This window comes from Pyrus communis, chromosome 17 (genome assembly GCF_041283825.1).
Source record: "Pyrus communis isolate YQ-2024b chromosome 17, ASM4128382v1, whole genome shotgun sequence".
Taxonomy (NCBI): domain Eukaryota; kingdom Viridiplantae; phylum Streptophyta; class Magnoliopsida; order Rosales; family Rosaceae; genus Pyrus; species Pyrus communis.
Window position 1 is genome coordinate 20,289,845 of NC_142581.1, and position 15,314 is coordinate 20,305,158.

General features: G+C 37.1%; 2 protein-coding genes across 2 annotated transcripts; both read right to left on the minus strand.

Annotated features, from left to right (window-relative positions):
• Nucleotides 1–4,447: 4,447 nt before the first annotated feature.
• Nucleotides 4,448–8,339, minus strand: LOC137708169 (ras-related protein Rab7). Its single transcript, XM_068447179.2, has 7 exons — nt 8,041–8,339; nt 7,713–7,739; nt 7,487–7,586; nt 6,504–6,650; nt 6,339–6,419; nt 6,078–6,223; nt 4,448–4,725 (listed from the first exon to the last, which is right to left on the minus strand). The coding sequence occupies exons 1-7, from the start codon at nt 8,091–8,093 to the stop codon at nt 4,656–4,658; spliced, it is 624 nt and encodes a 207-aa protein (XP_068303280.1). The 5' UTR covers nt 8,094–8,339; the 3' UTR covers nt 4,448–4,655.
• Nucleotides 8,340–9,429: 1,090 nt separating this feature from the next.
• Nucleotides 9,430–14,088, minus strand: LOC137708168 (proline-rich receptor-like protein kinase PERK15). The gene is made up of 8 exons (XM_068447178.2): nt 13,635–14,088; nt 12,526–13,014; nt 12,365–12,451; nt 12,190–12,260; nt 11,785–11,861; nt 11,471–11,618; nt 10,675–10,836; nt 9,430–10,127 (listed from the first exon to the last, which is right to left on the minus strand). Exons 1-8 carry the CDS (start codon nt 13,987–13,989, stop codon nt 9,831–9,833), a joined length of 1,686 nt encoding a protein of 561 aa, XP_068303279.2. The 5' UTR covers nt 13,990–14,088; the 3' UTR covers nt 9,430–9,830.
• Between the last annotated feature and the right edge of the window lie 1,226 nt (nt 14,089–15,314).

The window sequence follows — 15,314 nt, forward strand, 5'->3', positions numbered from 1 at the left end:
GCTGCTGTTACTAGTGAGAATAAAAAAACTTCAGCAATATGTGCTTGGTGTTGTCTCCCTTGATGTATCCCTTTTTTAACTGCTCGATACATGTTGCATTATCTTCAAAGATCGTCATAGGAAGGTCAACGACAGTAGTAAGACCACTAGTGCTTCACATATTTCCATGACTGCTCTTAACCAAAAGCATTCACGCGATTCTTCAGGCAGGGTGAGGATCACAGCATGGTTCGAAGAAGTCGCAACTAGCGTTTGCTTGGTAGACCTCCAAGATATAGCGGTGTCTCTAATGGTAAAGACATAGTCCGTTTGAGAATGTGCTCTATGTGGGTTAGACCGATATCCAGCATCTGCGTAACCAACAAGGCGGAAATCAACCCGAGAATCTAGGGGGATGAAGGCTTATTTCGAGGATTTGTGGGTGTAGAACAAGCCCAGATCCGTCATACCTATTAAGTAACGGAAAATCTCTTTAACATCATTTCAGTGTCTGCATGTGGGCGCATTGCTATATCTAGCCAAAAGATTAACAACGAAGGAGATCTCGGGTCTAGTGCATTGAGCCAAGTACAATAAAGCCCTAATTACACTTAGGTATGGAACTTTATGCTCTAAAATCTTTTCTTCTTCCTCCTTTGGACGAAAGGGATCTCGTTTAGCATTTAGAGTCTGAACATCCATATGAGTACTCGAAGCCTTCGCTTTATCCTCATTAAAACGTCGCAACACCTTTTGGGTGTAGTTCGATTGATGTGCTAGGATTCTATCCGAACAATGCTCGATCTCCAGGCTGAGACAATATCGAGTTTTCCTAAGATCTTTCATCTCAAATTTGGTTTTTAAGTGAGCGGCAATTTCCTCAAGCTCTGCGAGAGTTTCGATGAGGTTCATGTTGTCGACATAAACTGCAACGATCGCAAATCCGGAATATGACTTCTTTATGAACACGCATAGGCATAATTCGTTGTTCACATAACCCTGACTTGTTAAATATTCACTCAGAAAACGTGGCATTCATCAATAAAACGTGGTTCAATGTCATCACTAAGCATAATGTCAGTAGTTACTGTGTACACAAATGCATCATCGACGATCATCTCATTTCGATTCCAAACCTTATCCAATACTGCGTAGTGGACTGAAATCTCGCGATTATCGAGAGGTCAGGTTATCTCATCTAAGATATCACCGTAATCTAGAATAACCTCATGTGTTGGAATAGATGAGTGGTCGATGGTCGGATTCAGACTAAGGTCACTAGTTTGTGCCGTTTTCCTCTTTTGGGATTGTGAATCCTTTGAACCAAGGGGTCTGCCATGCTTCAGGGTCGAAGCAGATGGTTAGCTAGCTGCCAATGTACCAGGCCGTGTGAAAGGTATCTCCTTCCTACCTTCGGGGACTTCCCAGCCTTCCCATGCGATATTACGGCATACTCGAGGTACGTCTATCCTTGCAGGTGCGTTTGCAATAGGTATATGTGATCTTGTCACCTTAGCTAGATTAGTAAAAGCATCCGGCATGCTTTGAGCAATGCTCTGAATATCTATAATTCATCGCACCTCAGTTTCAGACTAGTAGTGCAGGGATCTAAATAAGACATAATGGGAGCATACCACGACAATTCGCGGCATTCTCCAAGAATGTTAGCATACTTATCTCCCCTAATGACGAGAAGATTGTCTCATCAAAGTGACAATCCGTAAAACGTGCGGTAAAGAGATCTCCTGTCAAGGGCTTTAAATAGCGAATAATTAATGGCGAATCATAACCAACATAGATTCCCATGTTTATCTGAGGACCCATTTTGGTATATAGTGGTGGCGATATTGGCACATAGACTAAGCACCCAAACACACGTAAATGTGAGACGTCAAGCTCTTATCCAATAACCAACTATAACGGTGAATAAGGTTGTGTAGCAGTGGGCTTCAAGCAGACTAGCATGGCTACATGCAATATTGCATAGCCCTCGACAGATACTGGTAGTTTGGTTCGCATAACCAAAGTTCAAGCTATCAATTGAAGTTGCTTTATGAAAGCTTCTGCCAGGCCATTTTGGGTGTGAACATGGGGTACATAATGTTCGACTTTAATCCCTACTGACATGCAATAATCGTCGAAAGTCTATGACATAAACTCTATAGCATTATCTAGACGAATAGACTTGATCGGATAATTACGGTGGTGAGCCCTTAGCTTAATAATTTGTACTAGGAGTTTCGCAAATGCAGCATTGTGTGTGGACAGTAAGTAGATACGTGACCAATGTGTTGATGCATCAACCAACACCATAAAGTATCTAAATGGTCTGCATGTTGATTGCATAGGTCCACAAATATCCCCTTGAATCCTCTAAAGAAACTTAGGAGGGTTGTGAATAATCTTTGTAATTGAAGGTTGAGTATGCAACTTCCTCAAAGAACAAGCTTTGCATGGCGAGAATCCAACATAGAGAGGTAAATGATACCCATGTGATGATTTGAGGATACGGCGCATTATGTCGCGTCCGGGATGTCCCATACAGTCATGCCAAAGTAGCAAAGTGCTTTAGAACTCAGGCACAGGGCCGACCACATGGTGGGCTTGTATGCCCCCGAATGGTTGTTATGTACAACCCACTCGGGAGACGTTCTAACTTCTCGTGAATATGCTTTTGGCCATACTCATAAGAAGTGATACAAAGAAATTCATAACCATTCTCGTCAGTGGTTTCAATATGATATTGATTATCTCAAATATCTGTAAAACTTAGCAACGTTCTTCCAGAACGTGGAAAATATAGGGTCTCTTTAATGGTTCAGATAGTACCATTAGACAACATTATAAGGGCCTTTCCGTATCCTTCAATCAAGTTGGATGAGCCTGAGAGAGTTGTCAGATGTGCTTTCTTAGGCACGAAGTTAGTAAAATAGTGTCGCTCACACAATATGGTGTGCATGGTAGCACTATCAGCCAGACAACTAACTTCCCCACTAGACATACCTAGAAATAATTGATTGAATTGGTCGCATGCATAAATATAATTCCATTCATTCAATTAATCAATTCGAGAAATAGTATCCATAATTCAAAACAAACCAAAACCAAACAAATTATTCCAAATACTTAGAAAATTTTTCCAAAAATTAAACCATAAACCTAAAAACTAGGGCGGAAGGGGGGTTCGGCCTGTTATAAATATTGTAACCACACTCCTATATCAAATCCTAGATATCCTCGTCTCAGTTCAATACGGATTTCATATCCTAAAAGCTCTCTCCCGACTGTTATAAATATTGTCATCTAGGGCATACTCTGGTAATGCATATAAAGCACTTCATTTGCATAATGCATAATCCTTGCTTATTCTCTTGCCCCTACTTTAGTTTTAATATTACTTACTAACTTGACTACGAAAAGCCTTTTGCCGATATCCTGTCGGTACTCAAAGTCTGACTACGGTTGTTTGCTTTCTTACATGTGGTCGGACTTGCATAGCTCTTCCATCCGCTACAGTGCGTGAATTTGGTTCCAACATTATCCATGTGTCAGGTGATGTTAGAGTTGTTATTTTAATTGTCTTTGCATTTACAATTTTACCCCTCTATGGTTGAAGATGAGTTTATATCTCCTTATTTCCTTCTTTCTCTCTCCTCTTTTTTCTTCAGTACTTCTCTCGCCTTTTCTCTCCTCCTTCTGACCTCTCTCTCTCCTTCTCTTCTTCTTCATATTGTTCCCTAGATTTATGAGTTTTTTTTTATGAGAATTATTTTTAGCTTTTATTCTAGTATTATCTGAAAGTATTTGATTTTGAGGTTTGATAATTTGGATGCATGAATTTTGAAACTGATCTTGTAGAATTGCTAGAATTTCTAAACTAATCTTGCAGAAGTGCATGTATTGTGAAATTGTTCTGGCAAATGTGCAAAAAATTATAAAACTGATCTTGCAAAAATTAATTTTGACAAATCTAAAATCAATTGATGTTTTTATAAGTGGTGTAATTTTGGACGAGTCTATGAAGGGCACGGCTGAAATTTTAAAATTTGATTTCTTTATTTTGGAGCTGGATTTGTTGTTGTTTCAACTGTTGCCTCTTTGAAATGCTTCAAAACTAGTGGAGTTCTTGAAATGTATTTTATGTTTTTGTCTCCATAGGTAAAGCTCCCATTAACTTGATTCTTGAGTTCCCTGCATTTACTAAAATTCATGAGTGGAAGCCAGTTCATTCCTAAAATTTACCACATGTTTACTAACCCGTACGGAATCGAAAAAAGTGTAAATTTCCCCTAAAATCCAAATCAAATACTAAATATTAATATCTTGGTGCTATACCATTTCAAGCATCAACTTCAGCCTTCACCAAGATGAAAACTGCAGTGCAAAGTGTGGCCTAATATGTTGTTGATTTCAAACAGCTACAGTAAATGAAAGAAGTAAAGAACCACTACACTTCCAGATAAACAAATTAAAAGGGAAATAAAATCATTAAATATAAACAAAAGCAATGCAAAGTAAACAAATGACTCTTCCCATTCACTTCTAATACAAATAAAACTTTGTAACCGTTCCCTATAATCATCAACTTTTAAGATTACTGAGTCTTAAATCACCAAATATCGTTGATAAGAACTGCATTCTGCCATCCAAAGAGCAAAAGCCCACTCAATAACTCCTCAACATTCACAGCCAGTAGATCTTTGCTGCCTCCCTCCGCCAGCAACGTCAATTGTGTCCGGAAGGTATCTTCATCATCCACAAACAAAATCCACAAGTATTCAATTAGTACCCCAGTAGAAACTGAGTATTCCAACTAATTTAACATTTAAATTATGCGGAAAAGGTAAACGGGAAGAGGTGCTTATAATAAGTTCACATAGTATAAGAGTCGTCTGTTTTTCTTTTTGGCTTGTGGTGTTCGTTAAATTATTGCTATAACCTAAAATTCTGCAGTTTTGGGGAGAACTGGAACTGAAGCCATAATACTCTATTTTACTTTTACCCTATATGTCAACAAGAGCTGGGTTCTATCTTACTTGCCAACAAGAAATGTTATACGTGTAAAACTTGTGCACGACCATCATATGATGTCACCGTGCTGATGTGGTAGTAATTAGAGGCATTAATAATACATGGTGAGTACTTGAAATGAAAAACTTCCTTTTATTTCTAACAAATGACTTCCTTTGCGTAGTAAGACACACTAAGTCAGCGTGATGACATTATACAACGGTCCACACAAGTTTTTCTCTGGTCGGACAGATATCTGGTTCTTTTATAATAGCTGTGCAATCAAAACCGAACCATTACGCAATAATTTTTTAAGTAACATGACTTTCATGATTTTTTCACTAACGCACTATTGATTGGACAGCTAATATCAAAGACCCTTCTTCCCCATTTCAAGTTAAAATGGAGAGGATTCTTGTTCAGAAACCATAGAGATCAAGGAACCAGCTTTTAAGACCAGTTTCCTTTTCTTTACAGTTTACACACACACGTAATATTTTGAAACAGAGAAGTTCTGTTTTACACTACTTTGGTGTATGTTCTCTTAAAATCGAAGGGAGTTGGTGAGTATACACCTTGGGTTAAGGTGGTGTTAAGCAAAAATGCTCCCTTAACTAGGCATAAGTGTGTTAAACGATAAGGTAGCCTCTCTCCACATAAATCACATACCTCAAAGGGTTGAATGCAAGAACCCCTTATTAAAAAGGTGAGGGAATACCACTTGACTGTAATTACTAATTACTAATTATGAAAAGCAACTACAACCAAGAGGTATTTCTCCTCCTCTATAGAAGTAGGTATACATAACAACTTGTTGTGGACAGGAATAAATAAGAAGAATTGCTATCTATACCTACCATCACAATTTGATGGAAATTAATTGACTGGTAAATAAATTTTGTTGTCCAATTACTCTAAATTGATCAACATCACCTATTCAGATAATTATCTCAAATTAGGGTCCCAGATGTATAAGATATTTCTTAAAATAATTGGAGAGGGCCTAAATTCAATGCTGAAACAGAAAACTTCGAGGGAAAAGTGATTGGAAAACAAAATGATAAATCGGCTAAGTAAAAAATACTTACATTTCTTCTTCAGGTTCATTCTTCAGTGCGTTTTTGGCTATGCACTGGAAAGCATCATCCACATTGAAGCCCTCTTTTGCAGAAGTCTCAAAGTATGGTATGTTTCCCTTGGAAGCACACCAGGCCTTTGCTTTCTTTTCAGACACCTACAGCCAAAAGAGTAGAACGATATGCACACACTATAAGAAAGGAACTGCTGATGTACACACATTCTAGAGCAATAACATAGAACCTCCATATTCTAGAATCTAGACAACTTACCACTCGACTATTTCCGCCATCAACATCAATCTTGTTTCCCAACACAACAAATGGGAAGTTCTCAGGGTCAGATGGACTGGCCTAAACATCAAATACACACAACGTAACTATCAGTCAACACTTCATATGTGTGACTATCTACGGAGATAATCAAATTGTAATTACCTGAATCAGAAATTCTTCCCTCCAGTTGTTAAGATTATCAAATGATTTCATGACATTCACATCATACACGAGGACACAGCAATCTGCACCACGATAGAAAGCCACACCAAGACTCTGAAACCTTTCCTGACCAGCAGTATCCCAAATCTGTACACATGAATAAACGGTGTAAACCTTCTAATTTGCAAGTGCATGTATATTGACATTTTCTCTTACAAACGATTTCATGACATTCACATCAATAGTTGATTCATATCACTTCCCATTGCATGCTGAGCGTGATAGATAGGGGTGTCAATACTACAAATGAGATAGATGATAATCTCAAACATGAAGAAAATATGGTTCTTTCTATTATAAGTTGGTGTGTGTATGGAAAGCAATAGTTTCCAAAACTGATATAAAGCATAGATTTCACCTTCCATTCTTTTTTCATTTTCAAAACTACTATTTATCTGTACTCAAAAAAACAAAAAAACTACTATTTATCAAAGTACCTTTCGCAGCCATTACTAAATACGTCACACTTTTCAGCATCAATAACATTATAACAAAGACAGAAATAGCAGCAATCTTTCTCTTGACTCCAGAACCCCACAATGTTCAGCTGTCTACACAAGTATCATAAGCTGTCCAGTATTCACTAAAGAAAACATTCTTGATCTTGAGAAATATAAAGTCTGAATCTTCAACTTGGAATTGTTATACCCTTGGTAAATTAAGTAGATAAACGGAAACCGACATCTTACAACAGCAACATAACCAAAGGAAAGCAACTATTGTCTAAAAGAGAGGTACAAAAGTAACAAATGGGTTTTTCACTCAGAAACAAAATGTATAAGAATACATAATCTAAGTGACAATCAGTTAACGACAGCTAATCGAACTAGCAACAGAGTTAGGGGTTCAGTCATGATTGCACAACATTGCATCATATAGCGTTTTACTTTCATTGAATATATGAATGCTCAGAGATCTCTAACCTGCAGCGTGAACAACCTATCCTCAAACTGAACCTCCTTGGTCAGAAAATCGGCTCCAATTGTCGCCTTGTACTGATTGCTGAACTTGCGATTCACATACCTACAGTTCAAAAATCCAAATACAAACAATGAATTACAAAAGCACCATATATGAATCAAAATCTCAGAAAGTTGGAACATTATCAATAATTAAAAAAAAATCCATGATCTAAGTTGAGGACAGAACTGATTCATCAGCGATGTCTTCCCCACCCTGCCAAATCAAAATAAATAAGCAAACAGATATCAGTTCACAAACACATTTTTAGAATTTAACAAATAATTGCATAATTACAAGAAAAATCGAACTTTTAAAAAAGAAAAAACTTTATATATCGAAACATGCAACAAGTTGATCAGGCTGGGTTTCCATTTCTATAAAATAAGACACAAGATTTAGAACTTTTCCCGGTCTTTTCATCATATTCCTCCATTTTCTCAGCAACCAAACAAATAATTATGAAAATTATGGAAAAATAATTCAACAATTTTTCTCATATTTAAAGCGAGCTTACCCGCTGTCGCCGAGGATAATGACCTTCAGAAGCATGCGCCTACGAGAAGCCATGGATCACAGGATTGAAGATTCGAAATCAGAATTTCCCAGAAAAAAAAAGTAAAATAATTAGGGACAATTTTCGAAATTCGAATTTGGTGTTTGAAACCTTCAGAGAGATTTGCAACAAAAACAGAGAAAATATGAGAGAGAGAGAGAGGAATATTCTTCCCGGAGCTGGTATTGTTGTTTGGAAGCAGAGTTTAACCCGATTGGGATTGGTTCTCCTTTTCTGGACCAATTGAACTAGGACAGGCTGGACAATGATCCCACCGCTCCCAGAGTTTTGAACTTTTTTATTATTCCTAAAGTGCCCCAACTTTTTTGTTGATTTTACACTTTTTTTTGTACTTTTAAAGTTTGGACATTCTATAAGGGAATTGTTATTAGAATTCAAAAATCTCATTCTATACTTCAAACTTTTTTATATTAGGAAAGAAAAATACACTTTGTGAGAAGTGCAGAATGAAATTTTTAGAGTGTCAATAACACTTCCCTTCTATAAAAAGGATTTTTTTTTTTGTTTTAATGATCAATTGGTGGTTTCGTCACAACATTCCACTCTTTTGAAGGATGATAAGATATTTTAGTCTCTTCTGACAACCACCAGCACTAAAAATCGAACTTCGAATGTATCGTGTAAAATACAAGTTTGAAATTCATTTATAATCATTAGATAACCGTGTGTGGTAGTTATTCTATAAAAAAAAAAGATTGGAAACTTGAGAATATCCCATTTTTGTCTCTCGAGTCAATCCACCAAACTTAGTTTCTTTCTTTGTTGGTAGGGAATAATAAGACCATTTATTGAGATATTTCCTTTCTTCTTTCTTTTTCCACTTTTGATAAGGACTCATTCAGGGCCGGCATACAAAGTCTTTAAGGAAGGAATTTTCATTTTTATCAAAAAAAGAACTTGTTTTTGGGACACATATCACATCGAATTTTAACAATTTGAACAATTTATTTTTTAAATTTCACTTCATTGATTATTTTTGCAAAATATTTGTTAAATCGGAAATATCTAAGGTATCTAAATGATTGATGAACAGTAACATTGAAATTTCATTGTAACAATTAAATAGATATATAGTTTTGGATTAAATTGAAATTTTTGCAAAGATGATTTATGACTCAAGACTTATAAAATTAGACAATTCAGATCGTGAAATTCGGTATAAAATGAGTACAACAACTAATCTCCAATTTTCGGTAAAAAAGGGAATCCTTCCTTAAAGGGCCTGCATGCCAATATACGTATGTATATATGTATTGGACTGCAACCTGGTCAATCGAATTTGATATACAATTCACAAGCAAATAACACAACTTGTACATACACAAAAGGTATCAACAACTTCAAGAAATGTAAAATATATAACCAACTGTATAATATAACAACGAAAAAATCCGCCGAAATACATACAGAATTATTCCTCCTCCTAATTCTTCCCAACTTCAACGAACAATGTCAAACTTTGTTCCATTGTTAAATCCATCTGGAACACAATGTTGGACGGCCACGAAAGATGTATTGATATCGACATTCCAGGCGTCTGATTTCATTCAAACTCCTGGGCGGTATAGAAACACTCGAATTCTTCAAACAACTCTGCATGCAGCTCCCGCAGAAATCATTAATCTAGCTGAAGACTCGTACATTCGATCTATCAAATGTACCGTAGAAAATGGTATTTTTTCATGTTAGCAGGTGTGTGATTCTTTGTTGGGTATCAGTTGTCAAGCGCTTCACTCAAGATCTTGGGTGTCTTTCTTTGTTTTCCCGAGTTCCATCGCTCGGGTGGTTTGTTGGCCTTCGCCACTTGAGGTAGACTGGAGCAGATCAAAATCACTGCTAGGTCCACTGTTCTCACTGGTCCCTTGCTCTTGGCTTTCTAGTGCTAGTTTTCTGAATTTATTCAAGTCTTCCTTGTACTCAGTGGCGTTGTACTCTGAGCTTCCATAACTGAATACCGTACTCTGACCTGGTATAATTCCCTCATTTAACTCATCCGGAGAAAGATTTCCTTCCAAAGCTCGAACCACCTGATTTCAATCAAATCTTAAGGATCAAATGGCACATGCAGAACAATGTCTACATGGATCGGTTAAATAGGAAAATCAGCACACAGTCAAATTGGAATTACTACGTTTCTTCGGCGTACTAACAACCTTAAAATGTACAACTGTACAAGGTGATAGGAAAGATCAATGAAACGGAAAATCTAAAGTAACCGGCCACAAAATCTTACACGACTAGGTTGGTTCAACCTTTGAACTGTCTGTCTGCTTGGGTTTACCAAACCAATAACTTAACATCGGATTCAAACGTCCCACCAGGAGATTTAAAGCTCCGTTGGTTCATTGAATGGAAAGGAAAACAAATCTTATGTGTTTTCCAGTGGGTGATGAGAAATGAGAATGCATTTTTCCCATTAGTGTTTGGTAAAGGTGAGAAAGTAACTAGGAAATATAGGGACCAAATTGGAACTTGAATTTCCGTAGTTCCATACATTACTCAGATAAAGAAAATTTATATAAACATGAGCAATAGACTACTTTAGGGATCAACTTGAGAACTTTGAAAGATTACCTGGCTCATTCGCGGCCGACGTCGGCCAGAATGACGCACGCAAGCAGCAGCGCAAGCAAGCATACAGGCCATTTCACTGGTGTTGTAGTCATTCTGCAACCTTACGTCAACAAGAGCATCAAAGTTGCCCGTTTCCAATGCTTTCGCAAGCAAAGGCCTCGCCTGAAATTCAATGGCATAATCTATCAGTTTTTTCATGCCACTCAAGCTTTCTACTGAAAAACAAATTCCGTTCTAATAGGCAAAGACAAGAACAGAAAGCTACACAGAAGAATTGGCCATAGCCATATACCAAAGAACTATCCAGCAGAACAACAGAACTTGGTAACAGATCAAAACAAAAGTGTGCTTAACACTACGTTTGGATGAGGGAAATAAACTTGGAATTTGGATTAAAAAAAGTCAGAATTTATAAATTAACATGCACCAATTCCCTTGTTTAGATTCATAAATATAGAAATTTAGAATTTCCACGTGGAAAAACAAACTTGGAATTTGGGACCTCCAATTCCCAAGTTTAAATTCCATGTAAATATGTGTTACTTCCCAATTTCTATGATTGAAGGTTTAAAAATAACAAATTCTGTATTCAATTCCGTTCTTCTTTAGGTTAACCAAACAAGAAAATTCACAAATTCTAGAAAATAAATCCCATCATTGCAATTTCCGTCATTTTAAAATTCCATAGTGACTTTAAATTTCTTCATCCAAACAGAGTGTAATAGTTTTGTGCTCTACAAAAATATGATGGTAAACTACAGGTGTTAAATTGGCAGTGAGAATATTGTATACACACCCACTCGACCATGCTATCATCAGTGAAGGTTTGAGTTTTATCGATGGGTTGGCGTCCAGTTATCAATTCCAATAGCACAACCCCATATGAAAAGACATCTGACTTCTCAGTGAGCTTTCCGCTAGATGCATATTCAGGAGCTAAGTAACTGCATTTGGTAGGTTTGTGAGAAAGCAAGAAATGGAACTATATTAGAAAATCAACCATTACAAGTTTATAAACTAAAAAAGAGATGTTTTTTATTTCACTCCAAGCTCGACAACATGGAATCAGTAAAGCTACGAGTAAAAAGTAAAGCAGACAATTAAACTTACCCAAAAGTTCCCATGACCCTTGTGGAAACATGAGTATCTGTATCTAAAGACAACTTGGCAAGTCCAAAATCTGCAACCTGAACAAAGATCACATACAATACAAAACATGAGTCAATGTTAGAAGAACTTGAAACCAAATTGACAAAAATATTCGGTAGTTCTGTCTTAATGATGGATTTGCTTCGTCAAATGATAAGCATAGCCGATTGTAATGTTTGAGTCAAAGTTATCCACATAGCCAACATTCAAGTAAAATGTATGCCTTTACTTTGGCATGGAGAATCAGAAGGGAGGAAAAGAATCAAGGTTTTGGCGAGATAGTTACGGTACTAGCCCAATACTATTCATTTTTTTCAATGCAATTTTTGCAATTTTACCTTTGTAAATAAGGACTAACAAGTCTACCTTTGCCTCAAAGTGATGATCAAGAAGAATATTAGCTGCCTTGATGTCACGGTGTATGATCTTGGGTTGACCTGGAGATATAGCTCAAGAGTGGGTGAATTCCAAAGCAGACAACACAGACCAGAAACTTTTTTTATGGTTGTCGACAAAAAAGCTAGCACGCAAAGAAGCTTACAGTCCTCATGGAGATATGCCAATCCTTTTGCAGAACCTAGGGCGATTTTCAATCTAGTTGGCCAATCCATAGTTGGTCTCCCCTTTCCTGTAATTTTTCTATTTGATAATATTCCAATCATTGATATAAAAAGCAGAAGATTAACCAAGGAAAATACTTACCATGCAGATGAAATTCCAGGGTATTGTTTGGAACGAACTCATAAACAAGCAACCTCTGGACCCCACTAATGCAGTATCCAACCAGTGAAACAAGATGTCTATGATGGACACGACTAATAACTTCAATCTCTGCTTGGAATTCACGCTCCCCTTGCCCACTCCCAGCTTTCAGCTGCTTAATTGCAACCACTTTCCCATTTGGTAGGACTCCTTTATGAACATATCCAAATCCTCCTTGACCAAGGAGATTGACATTGGAGAAACCATTTGTTGCCATCGCCAATTCTTCATATGTAAATGTGATTTGTGACGATCCAAAGGCAAAGCCAGACGATGCTACTGAGGGTGGTTTCTCAGAGCCCAAGCTGCTACTAGTTGAACTTGAAGATGGTACTGGGGGATGAGTAGGCTTTGGAAACAGTTTTACTTTTTGTGCTGGTGGAGGAACATAATTATGTTTCAAATGCTGAGGTGGACCACCAAAATCATCTGGAGAAATCAAAGAATAGTAATTATACAAATTTAATTAGAGGCAACGATCAGATGTCAAGAATAGTGGGAGTTTCACAAATTATAAAGATTTCAGAAATCTGAGGTAAATAGAGTTAAGTGATCACTAAAAGCTGAATAATCTAAACCATGTGACATGCTAAAACTAAATTCGTTAATGATATTTCATATAAATAATAAAATCAAGCAGAATAAAACGACCACTTTTTGATTAAAGTTAAGCCTTTCTAAACACGGAAGACCGGCATTGTCTCTAAATCTCAACTTTTGCTCTCCTCAATTTGAACCACATGATAGCTTCTACCTAATACTTATTTCAGTGGAGATGCACGCAGCACTGAACGTTCAACGACGCCAGGGTATACGAAGAGGCCTTCCCCCTCACTCCCACAACACGCTTCTTCCACCTCCTTTATCTTAAGCACCAAATGAACTAAAAACTAAAATCGAAACGGTTATCAAACCGGCACCCAAATAGTTTCAATTTCTAACCAATTTGTAACTGAATTCAGTTCAACTCACGCAATGCCAATGAGGAATCTTAAGCAGCACAAAATTCATCACAACAAAATCCAAGTTTTTAATGAAAAGGAGCTCACTTTTGGGTTCTTCTGGATAGTTCCCCGACTCCTGCGCTCTCGCCTGCCGCCTCTTCCGCCTTCTGTAGAAAAGGAAGAAAATGCCCACCACAAGTAGCGTACAAAACCCTCCAATCACAACCCCTACTATAACGCCTAAGTTCGGGTTCGTCGGCAATCCCGGCGAATTAGACGGAGGTGGCGGAGGTGGCGGAGGTGGCGGAGACTTGGTCGGCGCTGAGGCTGTCACCGTTCGAGGAGGCGGAGAAGGTGTGGTGTCGTTGGTCGTCGAAGGAGGAGTTGGCGCTGTGGCGTTGGTCGCAGGTGAAGCAGGAGGAGGTGACGTGGAGTTGGTCGCCGGAGACGGCGCCGACATTGCCGCCGAGATTAAAAGTCTGCGAGGGAAGGAGGAGCTGCAATTTGAGAAGAGAAAAAGACTGAAAGAGAGGAGAAAAGAATACAGTCACATGGGTTGGTGGTGGCAGGGAAGAAAGACATAACGCGGTGGGACCCATTTTTGCACCAAAAAATATTTTCTTACCAAACGTAACTACAATGACGATGCTGTGTTGATTCTCTCTCCCAACATGCGTAATGAGTTGTGTTTTTACGAACACAAAATTAAAATTAAATTGATTTATAAGTATTGTAGCCGATTCCTTTTTAATCAAAGTTTTAATTTGGGTCAAGAACTTAGAAAGAAAAAAAAAAAAGATTTTTTCGTACAAGGAAAATTTAAATTAAATACTAAATCTAAAATATTTTTTAACAAAATAAAAGTTGAAACTTTTTTAAGATTAGAACTACCAAGCAAAATCCAAGAATAAGTCACAAATCATGTCGCTGTGTGATTTTCTTTACACTATGTTTGGATGAGGGAAATAAATATGGAATTTTAGTAAAAGTCAGAATTTATAAATTAACAGGCACCAATTCTCTTGTTTGGATTTATAAGAATAGAAATTTAGAATTTCCGCATGGAAAAAAAACTTGGAATTTGGGACATCCAAATCCCAAGTTCAAATTCCATGTAAATAGGTGTCATTTTTCAATTTCTATGATTGAGAGTTTAAAGATAACAAATTCTATATTCAATTTCATTGTTCTTTTAGGTTAACCAAACAAGAAAATTTACAAATTCTAGAAAATAAAATCTCGTCATTTCAATTTCCGTCATTTTTAAATTCCTTAAAGTAAAAATTTGAAAAAATCAACTGAACCGGTTGGGCCGGTTTTTAGTTAATTTCGGTTATCTAAGGTTTGCATTACGGCCGCCAAACACAAGCTTGTGGTTCCACTTATCATCAATGTGTTAACAGGAGAATTGGTTTGAGACAAATTTGCATACCTAGGAACCAAATGCGATGAAGTCCATTATGATAGGTGCATTATTTATCATATTTTCATATTAATTATCTCTAATTTTTGTTAAGGAATTGATTATAAAAAGCCTTATTACTTTCATTTTTCTCAGTTTCAGCCAATCTGCACATGCATGACGTTTTTTTTGTGATAATTCGACTTTCTGGAGGAGTTTCGATGCAAGGTGAATTGGACAAGGAAGTTAAGAGGCTGAACATTGTTGTGTCCAAATTTCATAATTTTCCATGGAGCCATTCATTCCAGTTTTACAAATCAATTCCACAAAAGTTGTTTTCCCGTCAAAATTGCACAGCTGTGGGAGAATAGAGATTTGAAGGC